The 24217-nt window shown below is 45.1% G+C and overlaps 1 protein-coding gene across 1 annotated transcript; it reads left to right on the forward strand.

Annotated features, from left to right (window-relative positions):
• Positions 1-3133: 3133 nt before the first annotated feature.
• Dhpr (dihydropteridine reductase) lies at positions 3134-12850 on the forward strand. Its single transcript, XM_084595278.1, has 5 exons — positions 3134-3393; positions 3599-3788; positions 6066-6206; positions 12247-12439; positions 12712-12850. The coding sequence occupies exons 1-5, from the start codon at positions 3307-3309 to the stop codon at positions 12806-12808; spliced, it is 708 nt and encodes a 235-aa protein (XP_084451404.1). The 5' UTR covers positions 3134-3306; the 3' UTR covers positions 12809-12850.
• Positions 12851-24217: the final 11367 nt, after the last annotated feature.

The raw sequence follows: 24217 nt of genomic DNA on the forward strand, positions 1-24217 counted from the left end.
CATTTGCCCTGTGCAAACTTAGCTCTGTCACGACTTCATCTCTCATGGCAAACGGAAAGCTATGACATTTAAGGAACCTCGCTTGTGCGCCCTCCTTCATTTCGATATGTATGCGTGGTAGGGCAGCGTCTTACTAAACACATCTGGGAACATCTTTAGCCATTTCTGTTCACTCGTACAAAATCGTGACTGTGACATGAAAAATATTGGTCAACGTAATTCACTGTCCTAGTCACCATGCAGCCACCACTCAACGCACTATTTGAAGGTGAGCAAAAGTAAGGAACATCCCTTTAAACTGAACCGCTCAGAAATGTTCCCGTCACTAAAGCCCAACTCTCGCGCGCGCCGATATGCAAAAAAAGCCAGAAGGGCTATGTAATATATGCAACAGACTGGCTCATTCTTACCAAATGCCTATACCTAAATTGAGCAATACTTTACATAACTACTGTTCTGGTGCACCTGGGTACGAAGCAAAGAAACAGAAGGCAACTTGTCGCATGACAAGACAACAACGCGGCAATTGACCGCTCTCCAGCCGTTCTGTAATTCCCTTCCTCGTTTTCTAGCGTGCACATGTGCAACAGCACTTCTTCTTTATCACATTTCCACCGCACTTAAAAAAAAAAGAATGCTGGAAAATGGTTAAATATCCTCTAATACATCACATTGTCTTTTAAACATTGCGGGAAGCTTCTTTTCATATATGCTTCTGCGGGGAGAAGGAAGAGAAGTAGTAGTTGCTGCTGTTGAGGCACACTTTGGTTGAGGGGGGGCTGCCGGTTCTGTGTCGGGCAAAGCCAGGAATGAGGAAGTTCCCGGGCTAACATCAGCGTTATTGAGGTTATGCGAGGTTGGACTCTGGTTTGTGTTTCCGGTACGTTGACTGGTCGATACTCGGATGCAGTCAGTGGGCAACAAAATGTCAGCAAAGAGAGCCATCAGAGCCGAGGACGAAGGTTGGCGATGAGCAACTGCTTTCCTAACAGCTCAAAATTTGGATGAGTGCCACACTCGCCCATCATCCAGCAGGTAAGAGGCTGGTCCAATTCGCTCCAAAGCTCTTCGAAACCAAGCAGCCAGCTTACCTCGCACAATTGGCTTGCGAGCTCACACATAGTCGCCAATCTGAAAGTCATAATGTTTGGTTCCCCTCCGCTAGTCTACATAAAGCTTATATTTAGCTTGCTTCTGCTCTAGCCACTGGCATAAGAGCTTCAGCCCTCTTGTATGATCAGTCGAGAAGCACTGATCTGGCAGGCACACGACGTTAAGTCTTATGCGAGGCATCTGGCCATGGACTAGGACGGCTGGTGCGATTCCTGTCGTGGCATGTGGCGCACAGCGATAGACACAGCGTTCAATAATAGCTGTATGTAGGTCATGTCACTCGCAAAGAGCCATCTAAACATATTCCCTGAAAACCCTATTAAATCATCCTACAAGTCCATTGGCTTAGGGGTCATAAACTGAGGAGTAGCAGTTATTGCGTATTCCCCATTCATGAAGGAACGTTTGCATATCCGAGGATGAGAATTGTGGTCCGTGATCCGATACAATCTTTTCAGGGTAACCCTTGTGAGCAAATGTACCTAGAAGCAGTTCTGGCAGTTGTGAAAAAAGCCTCTGGCCATTTACTGTAATAGTCAATGAGTGTTATCGCAAAGCGACAGTTACTAGGAGCTTGGTCAAAACGCCCCACTATGTCCATTGTGGGCTTATCCCAAAGCTCGTCTAGGAAAGCAACAGGTTGCAGAGGAACAGTAGAGACCTGTAGAATAGCAGCACTGCTGGAGGAATCGTCTTCGGCTTTCTGCACTTCACTGGAGCGATCAGACGATTTGCAGACAGATTCCAAATGGCCCACTTTGCCGCACCAACTACCCTTCCGTTTGCGAGCTCGTCATGCGGAGTCGTTCGCCAGGTCATTGCCTCCCAGGTGGGTAGGAGAACCGCAGTGATAGCACGAGCGCTCCGAAAGTGTAGATGAAGATTTACATACGTAGTAACTGCATTTGATACAAGGGACCTGAGGGACCTGTTCTGATGTGCGCTCGCATCCCACGCGCTGTACTGGAGCGACTTCTGACAGCTCCTTTGCGTCACAGGAAGCTTGCTGGCATTGTCTAACAAAGGCGGCGCGACAGAGTCAAGGACGAGATGGCGTTCACTGAAATGGTGGCTAATGGTCTTCACCAGCTGGTCCCTGATGATGTAGTCCGCGAAGCTCCCAAAACCGCAGTCGCCGACAAGACTGCGAAGGGCAGCGATGTACTCATCAGTTATCTTTCCGGCAGTTTGCACTCGGCGGCGAAAACGGTGGCGTGCGGCGATCACATTTACGTAAGATTTGTAGTGCGTCGCCAGTACAGTGTTCTGCAACTTTATCGGAACCGGTCGAGGCGGGAAATTTTTCCAAGACGGCTCCGATAAAGTTGCAGAACACTGTATAACGATCGAATCGTCACCGGAGTGTAAGGCAGCAGCGGTAGGCGCTGAAGGGGACGACGGCGACAATGTGTAGAAAATTCGCTGGCCGGAGGCACCAGACGCCAGCATGTAGTTGTGGAACGCCAGCTCCGATTGCTCTCACGGAGAACAGGACGACCGGGTTCGCCAGGAAGCGCGGAGGCGGCTGAAGACGCGAAAAGCTCATGATGGACGGTCAGCAGTCCACGTCGAGGTGGTTTAAGCTAACATCCTCGTCGCCAAAATATGCTGTAACGTACACAAGGCAGGAACGCAGCAATCGACTGTTGTTGCAGGTATTCAGTTCGTTTTCTCGCTGTGCGCGTGCAACACCATCTTTACCGCACAAATCACGACACGGAATAACTTTAAAGCTATGGCAACGAGCAAATTTCACAGAGATGAAACGTCACTCGGCTCGCGCGCCATTTTAAACGGAAGCGCGCAACCACTGACGTCATCATGCACTGGGCTGCAATGGTCACTTGAGCGTGTCAGCCAGCATGCGAAATGTGTGTGGGATCGGCTGCTGCCACGAACGTGTCTCTAGAGTGACTTAACAAAGAAACAAAAGAAAAGGTGGTCCTAAAATGAAAACACAAATTTTATGTTGCGTCCAATAAAATTTCCTCCTTTTTTTTTTTTTTTTCTTCTGGCGCATGCGCAGAAGCGACGGAGCATCCCAACGAATGTGTCCGCATGTGTCCGCACGGTCAGCGCCCGCCGGCAGTTGCGGTTGCGGCAGTCGCATTGAGTGGTAGTTAATTGCCCGGAGGCTTCGGTGGTTGTGTGGGTAGTTCACTGCGCATTTAACTCGCCTTTCTTGACGAAGCGATGGCATCGGCAGGGCGAGTGGTTGTCTACGGCGGAAAAGGAGCGCTTGGAAGCGCAATTGTCTCTTTTTTCAGGCAGAAGCAGTGGGTGAGCAGTTTATGATACTTGGACCTTCGCAGTATCGCATTTCTTTCGCTGGTCGGTCTTATCAGCACAGCTAGTCTAGACATTCCAAGGCCCTTTTCATGTCGCAAACGTGAGGGTTGTATTCCTTTAGTTTTGTGATAGCCAATTTAGAGAAAATGTTTTTTCGTGAAGCGCAACAGGTGTCAGTTTTCGCTTTTTCTTCCAGTGGGTTGCTTCTGTGGACCACTTCCCCAACGAAGAAGCCGACGCGAATGTGGTGGTCCAGTCGTGCGATGCGTGGACCAGTCAGCACGACCTTGTACTCGAAGGGGTCGCCAAAGTTCTCCAGGATGGCAAGATCGATGCGCTCATCTGCGTGGCCGGCGGATGGGCTGGTGGCAACGCAGCCTCCTCTGGTAATGACGAAATAATTTTGAACAGAGCACTGGCAAGCAATGCCACGTTGTTGTACTGAATTAAGTGATCTCCAATTAGCAAAGGAAAAACTAGTTAGGAGTGCCACCAAGCTCAGTATTTCTCGTTTCTTTTTCGCAAACAGGGCTGTTGATGGGTCTGTTGGTTGTTAAGTTTTTCACAATGGTGGAGAGGAAGCACAGCCTGATGGGATGTAGTGGGGGCCATCTCTGCACTTCCAGAAGACTCTGAGGTCGGAGAGAAATGTAGGGCAGTGAATGGAGGGTGTGCACCAGAAGAGACGAGCTCACCACAGGTGCAAGTGGTACCGATGGGAGAAAGTTTTAGTGCATCCTCCAAGAGCAAGTAGGTAATCAACTGCCTTCATGAGACAACCTACTACAAGGGGTCATCGGACGAGAAGTGAATGGTACAGGTGGGTAACTACGCTGCAGAGAGACAGGTTGAAAACTGCCGAGCACACAAAGGTGTAGATTGCTTAGAGGATTTGTTAGAATGGTGAAGTTTTTATCTGCGGTTAATGCTCCGAAACACTGTATAACTGTTGGGGCAACAAACAAGCACAGCATGCAGGAGCGTGATTTCGTCCTCTCAACGGTTGGGTCCTCTGAGCAAGCGTCACCTGGCGACAGCTAGCGTAAATATTGTAAAAATGAGTAAAAGCACATTTAAAGCCTGCTGTACTTGTTGCTTCAGTGGCACAAGGGATTGACTCTACTTACCTGAACACTGAGCGAATAAATCATCTGTTGAATCCTGTAAGTGGAGCTTTTGTGGGAATTTTTTTTTTTGTATTGTAACGTTAAAATAAGCTACAGAGATCTTTCCTGGGGGATGTTATCCTTTAGATTACATTATATGATGTTTTTAATTCTTAATAGCTGCAGAACCAGCTGTGAACAAAGCCATGAGGTGACTGCATGACAACAATAACACTATTCAATTATCCTCACCGTAATTGTTTCCTGCCTTCAGTGAGTGTATGTTACCTTTAGGTTGCGTTCAGAGACACCTCTCGGTAACAATTGCCATTTAACCCACTGAGAGGCAACTAGCGAGGAGGAAGAAGTTGGGGGACCCTACCGTTGAGGAAATGGACTAGTGCGCATTTCAGAAGTACAGAAAAAATGCTAAAACGAATTGTAGGGCGTATTGGTGGCTGGCGGTCGTTTGCTGAGCTGTAATTCATTAGATCGGTGTTTGTGTCGCTATCAGTGACTGAATATAATGTGTGCTGATGCTTTTAGAAGCAGCAGAAAGCTGCCAAAATGCCAGAACTACAGCACCCAAGTGTCTGTTAATGTGTGTCATTTCCGGCTGCTAATAATTTGCTTCATTTTTCCAGTTTCAGTTCCAAAAACTCTGGTTGTTGCCAGCAATTCGTGAAGCACTTGCTTCATTTACAAATGCCATATTTTGTTTTTGTCCCTTCATATACTACTATAAAATGCTCCTCTTGCAGAGCTGGAAGATCCATTGCCTTTAAAATAATGCAAAAGCATTTTGTTGTGTTGCCACTGTGTCCATAAAGTTTTCCGTTGTATGAACAACTTTTCAATTCTTTTCAGTGAGAACGGCACCTTTCTGAAAGCGGATGCACTAAAGAGTACTAGAGGCTTTTGAACAACATGACAAAGGGCTAACCTTTGGGAAGCTTCCTGAAGAAAGAAAATTTCAATGTTTAGATCTAAGAATACACTACTGCAATTTGTTTGAACAATGGTACTAGGGCCCACATGCTAGAAACTCTCCAAGGCTAACAGTATTTTGCCTTTGCAGTGTTCTTATTGTAGGTAGTAATTAAAAAGAATAATTCACAGTTATTACTGTTTCACTTGATGTTGTTTGAAGTGAATTTTTTAAACTTCTGTGAGCTTCACCGGGGCATCTGTGCATATCCAGTAGCCTTGATGGATGGAACCCTGATGCAGAATGCATCTGAAAATTCATGCATTGCTGCATTATTATTTTGCAGCCGAGAAAATTTTTTTGTCCTGAGAAGAACTAAATACACCCTCCAAACTATTACCAACGGTGTGGAAGTGCTTGCGGATGTTCTCTTTTGGTAGCAGGTAATACAGCGGTGTCTTCTCTATTGGGTCGCTTTACGCATCTTGGTACTGCCCCGAGTACTTGCTATCAATATGGGATGCTCTATCATAGTGATCTTTCCTGAAGAGCATGTTCTTTTCTATAGCAGATGACTACACTTGATTTGCCACTTGGGGGCAGTAGTGACAAGTGCAATGCCATTGCAGATTATGTGAAGAACTGCGACTCTCTGTGGAAGTCCAGTGTGTGGACATCTGTGATCGCTTCTAGCCTGGCATCCAAGCATCTGAAAGAAGGGGGCTTGCTGGCACTCACTGGAGCCAAGGCAGCGCTTGATCCCACGCCAGGTACATTTCTGGCTTTGAGAAATGGAAGCAATCTTTCCTTTTGATGCGTTTACTTTGTATTGTTTGAGTCACATAATGATGGAGGCTGTAAACAAAAGAAGACCGATGTTGTTGCAGTCAAGAGCAGATGTCTGAGCTGCTCTGGATGATAAGCAGAAGTCCTGTGAACAGCCATTTGAGCCTAGGCCAATAACCTGATTCATGCAGTGTGAATCCCCAATAGCAGACGACACCAGTGAAGCATTCCTGCTTTTTACAAAGCCAAACTTTGGCGGTTCTGAAGTGTACTATGTATTTTAGGCTATAGCAAATTTTTAGAAAGAATATTTGCTCTAGAAAGTGTGCCTGTGAAGTTGTTTTCAGTGGTTGGCTATATATATTTGGCATCCTCTCTCACATTGGGAAATTCAGTTACGCCTCTTTGCTTTTCCGCTCATTTTGATTGCAAGGAAATGATGAGCAATACAAGGTACTGATAACAAAATACTTTCATGAACACTGCTTATCACTTCCTGGCGAGAGGTTCGGGAAGCAGGGTAAGTACACAGTAAAACAGAATGAAAAAAATTGTACATGAACTGAAGCAAAAAATAAGGACCCAGAATGTATTCCAGCATCTCCTTAAACCTAGCCGTGTTAGGCTTATTAGCAATTAATTCGGGCAGCAGGTTCCATTCTTCAATTGCGGTCGGGAAGAAGGACTTGTTAAAAGCGTTGATGGAACCATGAAGTCGTTGGACGCTAAGGAACCACATAGAGGAAATTGAAATACAGCTTATGGTACAAGCACAGGTGTAATTTTGCATCTGAGAGCTAAAGGAGTTGTTCCAAGTGATGATTTGATTGCACTTACGCTGGACTGAAAGCCATAAGTTGACGATATGAAGTGTGCTGTGCGGTTCTGAACAGATTCAAGCATGGTAATTAGGTAGGACTGATGAGGACTCAGAATCACGGATGCGTATTTAAACTTGCTGCGAACAGATGTTTCATATGCCAGTTTTCATATGTTAGGAGGGGAAGTAGAAAATTATCCGATAAAAGCAAGTGTACGTGAAGCAGCGGAAGTGATTTTTGTAATATGGCCTGCCCAAGTGAGTTTGCAATTGACTGTAACACCGAGGTAATGATAAGAATCTACTTGCGATAACCGTTCAGAGAATAAACTGTAAGGGTTAGTTACATTCGAGTGCTTCCATGAAATTTGCATATAACTGCACTTCCTAGTATTAAGTTTCATCATCCACAGTGTGCACTAGTTTCCAATGAGATTCAGATCGTTTTAGAGGGCATTTTGACCATTTTTATTAATTATACGTCTGTAAATAATGCAGTTGTTGGCGAAGAGGCGAATGGTAGATGAGATTTTAAAGGGGAGGTCGTAATAAAAAAAAAATGTGAGCCAAACACAGACCCCTGTGGAACTCCGGAAGATATGCTAGTAGAGGTTGAAGGAAGACTGCCTATTACAGTGAACTGAGAGCGAGCAGTGAGGAAGTTGTAAATCCAGTCTGTACAAGTGGGTGATGGTGAAGACCTGAAAGTTTGTACGTAAGACATTGATTTGGGGTGCGGTCGATGCTTTGAAAAAATCTAGATAGATGACATCAGTTTGGAACAAAGAATCAAGGTTCAAGTGAAGGCCCATGATAAACTCAAATAATTGCGATTCGCATGAATAGCAAAGACAAAAGCCATGCTGATTTTTGAAGGAGTTCGAATTCAGGTGGGACGCAATATGCGAGTATATAATATTCTCAAGAAGTTTACATGGAATGCAGGTTATTGAGTAGGATGATAATTCGATGGGTCACTCCGGTTGCCTGCCCTGAATACAGGAACAACTTAGTTCATTTTCCAGTCACTAAGTGATGAACCATTAATGCATAAGATTGGTCAGATATTGTTTTAAGAAAATGACAAGATATATTTTACGTGGTTTTTAATATCTAGTCCCATGGCACTAGGTAGTACCTCTGTCACACGGGTAGTCTGAATGTCAATTGAGGTGATGGCCATCGAAGGTTACATGCCAAATTTCAGTGACCATTACGTAGTGAGCTTCTGATCCAATAGATGGTGCCATGGGAAGCAGCATCCATTAAAACTATGACGTGAAGCAGGATAAAACGAGGCAGATATCACACTGTGTGCTATATTTTTAGTTGACAGTTCGTTTCCAGAATATTTAAATACCTCACGGCTCGGCATAACCCAGTGGCGTCACAGGCAAGCAACGGCAGGACGATGGGCTAACGTCGCGCAATCGGCGCATTCATTTTGTGCTGGCGATGCTGGCACAGCTCGGTGGTCGCCTTCGCCATGTTTATAGTTGCTATCGTTAGAAGCACTTGTAGTGCTCTTCTTGATCTCGATTGTCATACAATGTGCTCAAAAACGAACATGAGCGATACGCTACGGCATGCTGCACTGCTACTGAATAGCTAGACACCTTAGAACACCATCAGTTTGTTTACATCTGAACACCACAAATTATAGAAAGAGATCATAGAAAGAGATCATTCTAAAACTAGTTGACAAACTGGTTAAGGTAGTCTAAATAATTTAATCCAGAAGATGTTTTGTCTCTTTCAACTTTTTGTCTTGTCAGTGTGGGGCTGCTCTCAATGTTCCTTGGCATTCCAGTGGTCATTCGCGAACCTCATTGTGTCAGAGTCTATCAAGTTGCATTGTTATTGAAAACTGCCGTGTGGCAGTAGCTGGTCCCCATCAACTCAATGGGCATTGAAACTGTGACAGGGGTATTGTCTACCTGAACACAGATGCCAGCTGTAGTGATGCTGATAGGAGCCATCTTGGGGAACTTTGTATGGTCGGTGTACTCCATGCAGGTTCATGTGGGAAGACAGATGCAAAAATAATGATTCATGACATTGGATCGAAGTTCTGGAGCCACTTGTTCTGGATATAAAAGAGTAATGCAGTGCAAATTGCTCGATTTGGATGATAACAGCCGCAAGGAATTTTTGGGATTGGGTTCAAGGATGCCATACAGGTCATTGTGGAAAAACTGTTTTCGTACACCGTAGAAGACGAGTGTATTCCTGTAAGTATGCAAAGTATTTCTTCCATTTGCAAGCCAACACAGTTCTTTTAGCTGCACGAAAAAGCCGCCTTTTGAGAAAGCCTGCTTAAGGAGTTGGAATACCAGGGCTTGTTAGCGTATGCATATCAAAAGAACATAAGTTTCCACCAGTTGTAAAATTTTATTCTCGAATGCTAGCCAGTTTTCTTGCCTGAAATGAAGTTGTCAAGCTGGTCTCCCTTTTTATAATCGTGCTTTACAGTAATCAGAAGTGATACACTGCCGCGTAAAAGATATGGGAAGTTAGTCGCCGCAGAGGAGCAGGGCATTTTAATAAATGGCATCTTGTTCCTGGATATTGGAGGGATGAAAATGGATAGTCCTACCATGATAGCACAACTGCTTATTGATTAACTTGCCATACCAGACTTTGTGTTTTAAGCCACTTTCTTTGCTGCACGCACACACACTGAAAAATCTTGACCGACTGAAAATGGTGTATCCTTGAGGGTTGGCAGGAAGTATTCTGCATTTGTCTAAAACGCAAGAATGAGCTGTTGTTTCCTAAGTGATGCATTCTCTCAATGTCTGCAGGGTCTGCTGACATGCCTAGTTTATATGTGCAGAAAGAAGTTATAGTTTCAGATTGTTCTCCGAATCGTCACATTTTTCTCTGAGGGTTCTCTTTCAGTTGAAAGGCTTTAAATGGCCGGGTTTGCATAAGGTTTTGGGGTGACATCACTGCACTGGCTAGTTGCGACAATTTTTTCTGGATCATCAACGCACGATGAGAGACCGCTGATCATGCTTTCGAAATTGGAGTGGGAAGCGCAAATTAATGCTGGTTATAGACAGTACATAACTTTAAGCATCTTCAAAGCATGATAAATTCTGGGCAATAGAATGAAGGGATGGCCACAACACCGCTAGTAAGTACTGATCATTAGAGCGAGTACAGGATGCACACGGCAAATAACCAACCTGCAGCAAGAAGAAAGGCATTCATTTGACCATGATCGTAGTGGTGTGGTGTGGACGGTAGATGCTTTTGTAGCCAAGGCAATGTTCCCGCATAGATAATGGCATAGGGTTGCCAGACGAAGATTCAGTCGAGCTTTGGAAAAGCCGATGACGCATGGACGGTGCTTTCACGCTGATAAGTCTGGCTGTTCGCAGATGTCTGCGGTGGTGGTGATGCAGCCAGGGCAGGATAACATCGGTCAACTTAGCCTCGGCATGAGAGCCTGCAGCAAGAAGAAAGGCGTTCTTTTGACTATGATCGTAATGGGGCTATTTCTGCAGTTGTAGTACATTTCAGGGCCAAGTAAAGTAACTAGCCCTGTCTTCCTGGCATTCCCATAGTGGATGAAGTCTCATAGATGGTGGCGCCAGCTTCATTATGGTGGACAAAAAAATGCCATGCTGGCTTTGACCAGTGGTCGTTTCTTGATGTAGAAACTTTGCCTTTTATCTCGGCTAAAGGTCAACGTCAAGAAGAAATGGGCAAGAGAGGATAACCGGTGGCGACTAAGGGTTACAAATTAGATTCCAAGGGAAGGAAAGTGTAGCAGGGGGCAGCTGAAAGTGAAGTGGGCAGATGAGGTTAAGAGGATGTTGCTGGCGCAGGAGGTTAATTGAAGTAATATGGGCCTTTGTACTGAAGATGGGTATAGACTGGCTGATGATGAAGGGTAGCCTCTCAGTGCACTTAGTGTTGAAGCGTTGTTGCCACGAGTTTGCTCAAACGTCACGCCATCTGATCCTCCTGCATCGCGCTTGGCCACGTGCCTCATGTTACCGAGCTGTGCTATGCCAGATGTTCATTTTTTGCGACCAGAATTGCGTCTGATGGGAATGATTTCACATTAAAAAAACTCAACCGAAAACGCATTTCATACTGGTGTGCATGTTTAGATTCGGCAAGATAATTTCAAAGAGAGATTTGTTTCCGTAGTAATTCAAGTGATAGTGCAATCGAGAGGATACATATTTGTGAAATGAGGCACTAGTTGAGCAGTGGTGTGTAGCATAAGTTTATTCAGGATGGCAGAAAAACGGGAAGCATGTAGGAGGAAGGCCAACCTGTATCACTCTGACACGCAGATGTCAAGTCTGACGATTACAAGATAGCTCTTTTTCCAACATGGCAACAGACTGTGTGCTGACACATTTTGCACTGAGCTTCAAAATTTCTGGTGCCTCAGTTACCTCTCTTGTTAGTTTATCTTTGAGGGTGGTGACAATCTGGCTTTTTTTCATCAATGGATAACAAGAGGAGTCACGGCAGTGAATACCTATGATACGGGCAGCATTCTAATGTTAGTGCTATGCTCTTTAAGCTTGTCATTTCGACAACGGCCAGTCTGGCCGATGTACAAACAAGCGCAAGACAGTGGGATTGAATAAATATTATTCTTGCAGGACACATACTTGCTCTGATGATTCTTCTTGCAATTAGGAACATCATCTTTTGCACTTTTTCCCGTTTCATGTACACGCAAGCACAAGGCACTTCATCTAACGGGCCGAAAACACTGTGTCAAAACCAGCTCTTTTTCCGATTCTTTTCAAATTATGGGACAGAACATAGACGTAGGGTATAGCTGCCACATTACTTTCGGCAAACTCTGGGTGCAAGATTTTTTTCATAGCATTGCTCAAGTCCCACTATGCCCCTTTGTACAAGTGGTTTGAAACGAACAATGAACAGCACACCGTCTGTTGCCATATCGGAGAAAGAGCTATCTTGTCAGACTTGACATCTGCATGTTAGAGTGATATGGGTTGACCTTCCTACTACATGCGTGCATTTCCTGTTTTTCTGTGGTGCCAGAGTATATATAGCGATGGCATCCTGAATAAACTTCTGTCAGTTCAACGCTGTTTGTCCCCTTTTCTCAAGTAGGCCACGTGCCGTTGCGTTGCACTACTTGAAGCTATGTCTGTCCAACTAGCCGTGATGTGTAGCCAAGACAGTCATTGAATCTATTCCAGGCATGATTGGCTATGGCATGGCCAAGGCAGCCGTGCACCACCTGGTGCAGAGCCTCGCTGGTGCCAAGAGTGGGCTGCCGCAGGGGGCCACTGTGGTGGCCATCTTGCCCGTGACCCTGGACACCCCTATGAACCGCAAGGGCATGCCCAAGGCTGACTTCTCCTCCTGGACACCACTGAGCTTTGTGGCCGAGTAAGGTTCTTTTTCTAGGGTTTGTGCGTTCAATCAGCCAATGTGAAAGTCATTACTGATGATATTTGCTGCATTTCACAACCCAATTAACTCTCGTGGACAATGGGGCAGTAATGTCTCTCAGTGACACCACCATACAAGATAAAATTTGGGCTTCAGCAGACAGGAGATATGGTTTGTCCACACTAAGGAATGCAAGAAAGCCAACATTTTCTTGTTTTAACTTGGTTAAAATGGCAGTGAATTTTTGCTGAGTGTTTTCTTTGTTGCAGGCTGTTCTTCAAGTGGACTGCTGGGCAGGAGAGGCCAGCAAATGGAAGCCTCATGAAATTGGTCACTGAAGGAGGAAAAACCAGCGTTTCTCCGTAATGCACACCTTGTGGAAATAAATGTCACTGCATTGTGGAAAAAGACATTATTACTCCCTAATTCGCGTGCCATTTTGGCTCTTCATCTCTTGTGACCATAGTTGCATACAGTGGAATTGTAACCCAACTGAATTACACTCATGATTTATAGACTAGATCCACTTTATTTGCTACCACTGAAACACCCTCGACTCAAAGTACAGTTCCAGCTGGCGGAGATGTGACAGGCCGGGCTGGTGTGCCCAGTAAGCATCCTGGCTGATTGGAGAAGGCATGATCCAAGAAATCCAGCAGCAGCTGGTAGCTGAAGGATGACCACCAGTATGGCTTGCAGATCTCCAAGTGACTGGTGTCCACCACAAAGAAATCTCCAAACCCAGGGTCTGAAGAAAGTAGTCGGCTAAATTGATCAAATGGCAAGCTAGTTTGTAATCCATGCAGAAAAGCATGGTACCAATGTTGGCTAACATTTTTTTGCAGGCTTTTTGGGTGTGTAACATAATAAAGGCATTTTGTGCACCTCTCTTAAAACACCAGCCTTAACAAGCAACACAGGGTATCAGAGGCCAGCATTTCGCCATAATCATGAGACAAGCACTGGCTTGCATTCACCCACACAGACTGCTGCACTGAACATATCACAGTTTTCAAGGCAACATTTTCTGCTCAAAGCACACAAGCTCATGTCCTTTACAAATAGTCTTCCCCAGTGGGCTTAAGATTCTCGCAAAAGCGTGTGCATCTAAAGTGTTTACGAGCCATTCTGGGGAGCTTCCCTGAACTAAATTTTTCGATGAGAAAAAATAGCCGGTTTTTGTTTCTCAACCAACTCGCTTTGGGCCTGGCCAATTCTACTGTTTCATGTCTATTTGTCCTGCCTCCAGCGGACGCAATTCAACAGTTTACCCCCTGCTGGGCTTGCTCACCACAGAAAGTTGTTTCTGATATTTTAAGACCCAACTTGTTCGCATGTGCTTCATCAGGATAGCAGTTTTATGCAAGCTGGAAACCATGAGCATGACCATTGGCCCCCAATAAAAGCTAGTATAAATCTCAACAGTATTTGAACATCTTAAGTCTAGAGTAGCGTGCATTTCAGTTCAAAACAAAAGGCGGTTTTTGCTTCAGAGCATATTTGAGAGAGGCAAATATTGTGCGCGAGCGCCACCACTAGAGCAGACGGCGCTAGCGTCGACCTAGGGAGCAAGTGGGATCTGCTGAAGCAGGCGCTCGATTGAATTTGTGAGTTTTAAACGTAATAGCAGCGTTTTTTTTTCAGTTGTTTTGCTTGATAACGAGTGACAGCTTTGCGCTTTTGATCTTGCATAATTGCTCAGGTTGCTAAGTTTATTTAAGCTGTTGCTGTGCACGGTCCATTATTGCTGTGTGTCCGGACGTAGCGACGGATCCCGGCGCAAGCTGCCATTTCTACTCGAAAAATAACCTCAGGGAATCTTCCTTATTTAAAATTTGAATGGGCAAAGAAGCGAGTGGTCATTCTCGTGTGCAGCAGACATTTCAGCGAGTTCGCGCTAAACAGTTCGGTGAGTATCGGCAGAAGTAACGGCACGCGCATTTTCATTTGCGCTTATCACTTGTGAGGCTAACGAAGGCCTATTGCTGGCAAGATGGAAAAGATGCTGCCTTCATGAAGCAGTACGCTCCCAGAACAAGGAAGGATAGTGAAAAAGACAAGTCTCATTGAAGGTGTTGACACGGAAGTTTCACTGAAGTGAACTAAAGATTCTGCAGCCGCGGGCAGCGGAATGAATGATCAGTAGTCTAAGGCAGCATCTGCAGTGCTAATGTAATTTAAAATGTCAGAGTACGTGAATAAATGGAAAATAGAGCATTACATATGCTGAGGTATGCGTCAGCAAAGCTGCTCTGCGCGGGGCAACTTGCTGCTGACCGGTTGTGTGGAAGCTTCAGTTCCTCCCATAATCGCCTGTCGCGTCCAAGTAAACGTAACGGACCACGCTTCGGCAGCTAGCTGAGTCGATGAAGTGCTGTCTTGCTGAATGAATGGTCCTAACTAAGGAGGATAAAAAAAATTGCTGGAGTGGAAGTCAATGGGCTGCGGTGAAGCTTGCGGCGGCCATCTTGTGGTGGGCAAGAAGTGGCCTGCCAGCGCTTGGAAGCGCTGTTCACTGGCGTTGCCAGTGTGTTTCAAGTGCTTAAAGGATTTTTAAGTTCTCATTCAATGCTTTGGGCTATCACGTGAGCCATATTGGATATCTCCGAATTGATTTTAACCATCTAGCTTTTTAAAGATATTCATGATATCCGAGTACTGGTAATTGCACAATGGTGACTAAATATTAAAATACATGCTATAGCTACAAGTCGTATATCGTTGGATAGCTTATGCAGAGTCCAACAGCACTAGTCTAGCTGCACGTTTTAATTATTTACCGCTAATTGCGCTAATTATTTACTGCTAATTGCATAATTGTGAATAAATATTAAAATACATGCTATAGCTAAAAGTCGTATATCGTTGGATAGCTTATGCTAAGTCCAACAGCACGACTAGCTGCACGTTCTAATTCACCGCTAATTGCGCTAATTAATTACTTTTAATTGCATAATTGTGAATAAGATACATTCTATAGCTACAAGTTGTGTATCGTTGGATAGCTTATGCCAAGTCCAACAGCACTGGACTTGCTGCATGTTTTATTTACCGCTAATTGCGTAAATTAATTAGTGCTAATTGCAATGATATTAGTTTAGTAGAACTGTACTCAATATAAGCTACACCACGATATATGACTTGAAAGGATAGCATTCAATTCAGGTTGAATCACAATGGACTGATTAGCGGTAATTAATTAAGACGTGCAATTAGTCTAAATCACTTGTACTCGGCATGAGCTATCCAACGATATATGACTTGTAGCCAATGCATGTATTTTAGCTTTTATGGACAATTTTCTAATTAGCATAATTAATTAGGAATTAAGTCAAGCCAGTGCACTTATACTCGACATATGCTATTTAACGACATATGACTCGATGTGTAAAATCTAAAGTTTATTAGCAGTTAAATAATTCACCTTGTTTAATTAATACTTGCAATTAATTAAGACTTGCTCAGCTGGTAGCCCACAACATTGCATCACAACTTAAAAATCCTTTGGGTACTTGAAACACACTGGCAACGTTCGCGAACAGCGCGTCCAAGCGCTTGGCAGGACACTTCTTGCCCACTACAAGATGGCCGCCGCAGGCTTCACCCCAGCCCATTGGTCGGCATAGGGAACTTCCACTCCAGCAGTTTTTTATATCCTCCTTGGTCCTAACTATAGTGAACTAGAATACTTTCTAGTGGCGCGAACGACGGCGCTCGGGCACGCCGCTTTTCATTAACACCGCCAGATGACGCCACTGCAACATCTTCTAGCCGACTTTTCAATGCTTTCTTGAAATAGTGCGACGTCGTACCAATGCTTTTGTGCGCCTATTCAGTAAAAGTGGTGATTTTTTTTCCCTATGCCGACGTATGTGGACCTTCACCCATAATAGAACGCGTTTCATTCGACATTATTCGGGTTTTCGCCGTTGCACTAGGGTGAAAGCGCTCTTATTTCGCTAGCGTCTGCTACAGCTCATGCGGGACGAGTTATCGCGCACTGTATCATTACAGCACATTAATTTGTACGGGACAGATATTTTTCTGAGCCCTGCAGAGCCCGCTTTATTACAGAGCCAACTCAGCTGTCAGCAGCAGACTGGTAGCAGAGTGGCCAGGCACCGTGCGCACGCACGGGTTCTCGCATTTCTCCAACCACGCCGCAGTAACTTTCATTTAGCCAATAATGATGATTATATTACACTGCACTATTCGCTATCCACTGGTAACCAGGAATGCTCATTTTAGCGTGATATCTGCTTAGCGTTAGGAAATTTGCCAACTGGTAAAATGAGGAGCAGCTTCAAACTGTTACATTTGTTTTGTTTTTTTTTTTTTCTTTTTTCTTTTTTGTTTTTTGACAAAGTGGTCATGAAAAAAAAAAATCCTACGCTTTGAAACGAATCAGCCGGCGATATTCTGTGGCGTCACTATTATTCTCTGTTCACAGCAACAATATTTGTTATAAATCACCGCTGTAAGCCAGGTGTTAAAATCCTTTCATCATCTCATATGCATAACATATATGCCAAAAATACATACATGAGGAGGGCAGAGCAGTTTTGTTTAGGTACTTCACAAGGCTTCTCCACTGCTGTTTTATTTTATTTGAGTGCATGGGACAAAAGCCATCAACAATGAGTTGTTTTGTGAAATTATTGACTACACAAACAGTCATCCATCTGCTGATCTTCAGGTGCTGTGAAGCTTGACATAGCGCTGGTTAATGCATTTTGTGAAAAAGTGCATGCGGGTAGTTAAGCAGTGATTTCAGCTGCACCAATTTGACAGTGGTCAGAGCACCCAAGTTAGCAGGTTTGCTTGGCCAGTAGCATACTGAGTACAAGCTGTCTGCTTGAATTTAGACTGAAGCAGGTTGTAAACACATTCTCAAGGTCAACCACAAACTGGTATCACTTAAGGGTACAAAAGGCCTCTGTTGTCCTTAAAATGAGTAAACTTAGACAAGTTTTATACATGTGACTTATATTTTTCTTTTCAATAAAAGATTAAAGCCTTTCTCACAGTTAGTTTGAGGTAGGATTTGAGGTAGGATAGAGAGACCACAATTGTATACAGCTGCCAGCCAACTGGCTCACCCCAGGCAATTTTTTATTTTGAAGTTAAGTAATTAGTAATTATTTTTAATTACGAACTATTGCCTTTACACGATAACTGGGTTTACAGAATTTGAGAGCGCCTTCTAAAACCTCCATTTCATTTATTTCCGATAAAGAAAGCCTCCTCGTTTTTCCAAGCTCTAAAGAAAGCCCGCGAAATACAAAAATTATCAGCCTGTACTGAGTCTGGGCTGTTGAGTCACGGCCGCCACTAATTTCTGTCACTCAAACCATGCATGGTTGAGAGCACCACAATACCGTAGCGCATGAATGCGTCAGTCACGTGATATTTTTTTATATTTCGCGGGCTTTCTAAAGAGGTGGGGAAAACTATGCACGTGAGGTTTTCTTTATCGGGAATAAATGAAATGAGGGTTTCAGAAGGGCCTCCCAAACTTTGCAAATCACATTTATTTGAAAGAAATACTTAGTAAATTAGAATTGCAAAATGAAAAATTGCCTGCACCGTTTTTTTTATCGATATTTATTGTCTTAGGGCATCAGTAGGGTATGATATGAAGGATGAATAAATGATTAAATAAATGTACCAGCTAGAGATTCAAGGACATACCATGACTACGCGGAATTGAATTTAATTTAATCTCAGCTGTCTGCTTTATTGAGCCATGTAGTATCCGAGATCACGCAAACAGTCGAAGCTTTCTTCCCCGAAGTCTTCCTTTTGTTCAGACCTGGTGCGCCAGGTGGCTGTCAGCAAGTGGTTTCTTTGGCCCATCTCAAATGGTTTATTTTTAACCCTTGGCTGAGGTTAGCTTGGACACGCGGTATAAAATATGTCTGCTATCGTTTGGTGCCACAGGCTTAATAGCAAGAATCTGCACTGAGCACAACTCTCTGCGACATCAATATTGCACACATCCAGCCTTGGCTTTACGGGTTTGACGGTAATGTATGCCGGACAACCCGGCAAGAGTGTATAGGCACCACATCAGGTGCCAGTGATGGCTTTTCACGCGGTATATCCTCACTACTGCCGTTGATCATATATATGTGCGTGGTCACGCAGCAGGATGAGATGCGGCTCGAAACGATGCTCACACACTGTCGATGTTTCTGTGAGAGGCTTTTCCTGCCTTCACAAGCTTCGTTTCCACTTTCTGCGATGTTTGTTGTCCCTCGGAGCAGCAAACAAAGGTGACTAAAGCACCCGGATAGCCGAGCTTCGGCATCTCAGAACAAAACAGTGCGAGTTGGTCTTCTTCCTGGCCATTTCGAACTGCACATGGTGCTTTTGAAGAGCTGAGTTGTCTTAGTTGCTGTGATGAAAGGCAGAACTGAAAGTTCGAGGGCAAAATTGCAAGAATGAGCAGACTGCACGGCGCTCCAAGCCTTGACTTCTCTTTGCGGACGCGCACGCGGTCCTAGTAAACTAACTGCAGCGTCACCAGCGGCGGTCAGTGGCGACCGGCGTGCAAGAGCATGGCCGGTCTCGAGGGAGAGGGCGCGCGAGAAACGCGCTCTCCCTCGAGACCGGCCGTGGCAAGAGCACGGCCGGTCTCGAGGGAGAGCGCGTTTCTCTCTTCTCTTCCACCGCCCGCCGCGCCTTGGTGGGGTCGCCACCGCCCCACTGCTGCTCCTCCGCTACAGCCGTTCACGCGCAAGGGAAACGCGCGCTCGCTCTTCGCTCCGCCCGCATCGGTTGCAACCGGCAGGTCCTGATATTTCACCCCTTATGGCTTATAGGAAGAAGCCGTAATCAGCTTCTGATTTATCGTGTATGAGCAATAAAATAGTCAATAATGCGCATGCGCGCGAGAGCGCGCGCGCCTTCGTCAGTGCTGTCGCGCACGGTCGAATGAAGTTTCGGGTGCACTTACATCAACACTTTTTGCCCCACATTTTTCACAAAACTATATGTACCATTTTATGCAGTGTGCCTTTGAAAGCTGTAAGCAGATATAGCGCGACCTGACGCTAGTGCATGGCAAACTGTTCAGTGGATATTCTGTCAACCGCTGCCGTTTTCGTTTAGAGCAAAAGAGGCACTGACGAAAATTCATAGCACGTCTCAGATTCAGAGTAAGGAACAAAAATTTACGCATACAGTTAAAATTTCAGTTGTCTAGTGAAGTGGGCTGTTCTAGCTTCGTTTAAAACAAATCAGTAGGTTGAAAGTCAGCAGATGTATACGTAATCTCGCGACTGACGCACACGTAGACAGTCGTAGTCAGTTGAATACCAGTGATAAAAAAAAAAAAACATTAAATCAAGGAAATGGGCATAAACAGATATGCATAATTGAAAAGAGGAGCAAGCAATAAAAAAAATGTCCTTCAAAGTTAACACATTGCACTCATTCATCAAAACGGTACATGTGGCTAGAAAATTAAGTCTCAAAATCTTTCTGGACGGTTTGTGCACATAAGGAGCTGGCCTTTCGTTCCTGCCTGTCACCTTCTTAGCATAATTGACAAGAAGGATTCTGAGAAATTTCTCACATATTAAAGAAGCGGAACTTATAGCATGGCTATTGTCAATGCCTTCCAGGCAATTCAGCAAAGGTGAGTGCTCAAGTGCTGGCTGGATTAAGATTTGAAGGACTTCAAGGACATTTGTGTGTGGTAGGTGCACGACAGCTTTTTCAAAAAAAGACACAACCTTGTCCAAGAGGGCTACGACTGTGTTTTTTAATATAAAGACTCCATTCACGTGTGTAGCACGCTGACAGGATGCCGCTGCAGCATCTACCTTCTGTAATCGTTCGTTTAGGGGCTGCACTCACCACGAAATCCGCGGGCGACAGCGCGAAACCAGGCAAATGCCACCCGCCGCCACTGAAGCAGATGCGGAGCGAACAGTGATAATGCAGTTTTGGATAATGCAGTCCGCTAGAATCTTGTCCTCGCAGAATAGTGTACATGGGGCTGCTTCTTTCGCTGGTTTCAAGAAGGATAGCACAAGCTTCTCACCCGAAGTCACTGATTAACTTCACAATTAATGTATCCAGCGACGTAAGCTAAACTAGAATACTTGACAGTGGGTAATGGGATGACAGGAGATACCATCACAATACCTTCAGTTCCTCGGTCACTGATTGCGGCAGAGCTGAAATGATTTCGTCGATGTCGACACTAGGTTCCTAGGCGCGCAATACAGCGCGACATACAACTTTTATAGTCACCTCTGAATAAATAGCACATACAAAGCTCTTATATTCATTATTGAGGAGTGTCCCTTGAGTAACAGTGGCGAATGTGTAATAAGCAAAGCATTCTACCAAAATAATGGGGCAGCGATTGTTCTCTAAGGTAGGCATTACTGCACAGATAGTTACAAGGAACTATTAGTTCAAAAACATACTAGAAAAAGAAAGAAAATATCGCTAGGAATTAGGGCTTGAAATAGATTTCCTGTTTTTTCATGAAATAATCATAATTTTATGTAAACATTTCATTAAACCAACGTTTATTTGCAAAATTAAGGTAATGTTTATAATAAAACATAAAACATTTGCTGGTCTATAAATTATAGCAAAATTGAAAACAAAACTTAAAAGCGTTTACTCTGACGTTATACTAATACTTTATGTCATGTAAGCATTGTGCAACTTACATTACATTTTTATAAAATTATTTTCATCTTCGGTGTTACTTCGATGGTTTCTCATCTAGCGCTGAAAGACGGTTTTGCCATTGTTGCTGTTATGTTTGCCTTGAATTAGGAGGTTTCTATGTGTTCACTGCTCATTCACTTTTTTTATTCATCTTCTTGTACAGGCTTGGGAAAAAAATCAGATTAAAATGAACAAAAGTAGATACCATGCCGCAATACATGTCATATGCTTGTCGAGCGTTTGCTGAGCGACAGTGTTTTTTAATATAAAGACTCCATTCACGTGTGTAGCACGCTGACAGGATGCCGCTGCAGCATCTACCTTCTGTAATCGTTCGTTTAGGGGCTGCACTCACCACGAAACCCGCGGGCGACAGCGCGAAACCAGGCAAATGCCACCCGCCGCCACTGAAGCAGATGCGGAGCGAACAGTGAGCAGGTCGCGCCCCTTGCGGCGGCGGATAGCGTGACTCAAGGAGAAAAGTTCCCATTGTTCACGCGGCGATTGAGAAGGCCGTAAGAAAGAGCGCGCGCTCTCTCCCTCGAGACCGGCCGTGGCAAGAGGCGCCCATTTTCCTTCCGTTCGCGCCAGTAGAAAGTATTCTAGTTCACTATAGTCCTAACGCCTCTAATTAGGCTTAAACAGAAACTAGCCTAAACTGAATTTTATGTGAATGCAGCATTAGCGGCGCAAATAAACTGCATAGGAAACGATCGCACAGCAGCAGTTCAACGCGCATTATTATCCAAGAAGGTTATATATAACCTCCTTGGCATTATCCCACTTATTGCGTCACACGGGGCAGCCGAGAGGTGGCGCCATGGTGTGTCCTCGCGTAGGGTGCCTCGATGTGGCGGCGCTGCATCGAGACACCCTATCCTCGCGCCCAATAACAAGATTGGTTGGTTGGTTGCACAACTTTTATTTCCATCGGAAATGGGCGTCCTCTTTTGCACCCCCGGCACGCGTGACAGGGAAGACGGAGTCGTGCGCCCGCGGATTAGAGGCTGGCAGGAAGCCCTTGGCTTGTTACGGTCTCTTCCGCCAGATGGACGGTGCGGTGCTGGATCGCAGGGTCCGCGCTTCGCAGCAGGGTATCCAGGCTTCTCTACTTGTTATATTTAATCCTATCCCTGGGGGTTGTGGGCATTCGCAAATTATGTGGTCGAGGGTCCCTCTCGCCCCTCAGTGTACTGATCATTGTCCCTAAGGTCTGGTAGCACGCGTGAAACGCCTAGACCGGTTTCATGAATTGGTATTAATTTGTAGCCGCCTCCACGCGACAGCGCCTCTTGATTATTTAGGCTAACATCTTGCGGGGGTACCACTCTACATCCCAATTTATAATGGTCGATGATTTCTCCGTAATTTTACAGACTGTTCGCCGTATGCCCAGTGTTCGGGAGGCTCGACGGCTACCCGGAAATAGAGAGCTCGGGCTAGCTCGTGAGCCGCCTAGTTACCAGGGATGGCAGCGTGAGTGGGTGTCCAAATTAACTTAATTTTCCTATTCAGCGTTCTTTAATTAGGTGAGGATTTTGGCTGCCTCGGGCGATATCCTCCCCTTTCCAAAATTTTGGATGGCAATTTTGCTGCCGCTAATTATGAACCCGGCTTCCGTTCTTACGCAACCTAAAGCTATCGCAACTTCCTCCACAGTCTTTATGTTGCGGCCTCTGACTTTCTAATTTCTTCAGAACATCTCCGTTATGTTTACGAGATTGAATGACCATCCCCAGAATCCTGATCTGATCTACTTTTGGCACCAGTTTGCCCTCTACCTGAATATGAAACTCCCCGCTATTCTTGCAGTGAAGGTACTTTTGGTTATATACTGGAGAGATAGAGAGAGAGAGTAAACTCTAATTGGTTAACGGAATTGCGTGGGTAGCTGCGTAATCGACAAAGATGTCAGTCGCTGCCTGCAGGCGTTCCTCCGTACTCGCATCGCTCCCCTGGTTAATCCAGAGGTTGATATCGTCCGCATATATACTAAAATTTAGCCCCTTGATTTGGTTAAATTTACCCGGGAGGCCTCTTGCCACGTTGAACAGGAAAGACGATAGCACTGAACCCTGCGGCGTGCCTTTGCTTCCTAACTCTGTCGTAGGAGATTCTAAATTTTGAAATATCATGCAGGCTTTTCTGCTCGATCAGAAGTCTTTTATGTGTATGTTCGCTCCCCTAATCCGAGCACTTCGAGCCCTTCGAGGATGGGCTTGTGTCTGACATTGTCGAAGGCCTTGGTGAGGTCTAGGCCCAGGATCACTTTGGCTTCTTTCGATCGCATTTTAGTCGGAGCATTATGTCCTGCGTGCACAAGTATGGTCGGAAACACAGGTCGTTTTGCTCCATGAAGCACGTTAATCTCGTCTGGACAGCAACTTCCCTACGCATGAGGTTAGGCAAATTGGTCTGAAATTTTCTGATTGTGGGGGTTTGCCCGGTTTGGGTATTATTATTATGTTTGCCGTTTTCCATTGATCCAGCAACTGGCTCGTTTCCCAAAATTTTCCAATTAATATCGTTAGAAGAGTAATGGAGTTATCGTCCAGATTCCTTAGCATTTTATTGATGACCCCATCGGGGCCCGGGACTAATTTAGTTTTCAGTCTTAAGGCCCGAATCCATAGACCCCTCTGCGTTCTACGCGCTGGGCGCCGTGCGCGCCTGCGCAGTGAGCGCCGCGCCCCGGCGCGCAAACAAAAGCGGTACACAACTCCAAGCGCATGGCGCGGTACGCGCCCGGTCGCGCGCTACATAATCGGCGGAACTTGTCGCGGGAGTTCTTCCACTGCTTCTGGATCATTTTTACAGTCTCTGTGCTGAAAACACAAGAACATACACATGAAATGTTTAATATACACGACATGAATAACAAACGAACAGGTTCGGCATCTTATCTTCGCTCGGGAATCTCAGCACAAGTTCCGCGGTTACCGCTATCCATAGAGCCGCCGTTACCAGCTCGTTAGCGGCTGCGATCGTTCGATGGCGGCGATGAGCAGCTCGTTGTTGACTTCATTTATTTGGCTGCCAGTGCAGGACGACGCGCTTCCACTGAGGGGGAGATCCACCATT

Source organism: Amblyomma maculatum, chromosome 2, assembly GCF_055883805.1.
Source record: "Amblyomma maculatum isolate TAMU_Amacu chromosome 2, ASM5588380v1, whole genome shotgun sequence".
Lineage (NCBI taxonomy): Eukaryota > Metazoa > Arthropoda > Arachnida > Ixodida > Ixodidae > Amblyomma > Amblyomma maculatum.

Coding starts and splice junctions, on each gene's coding strand:
- Dhpr (XM_084595278.1), top strand. CDS start 3,307: ATGGCATCGGCAGGGCGAGTGGTTGTCTACGGCGGAAAAGGAGCGCTT. Junction 3,789..6,065: donor TGGCAACGCAGCCTCCTCTG/GTAATGACGAAA, acceptor ATGCCATTGCAG/ATTATGTGAAGAACTGCGAC. Junction 6,207..12,246: donor AGCGCTTGATCCCACGCCAG/GTACATTTCTGG, acceptor AATCTATTCCAG/GCATGATTGGCTATGGCATG.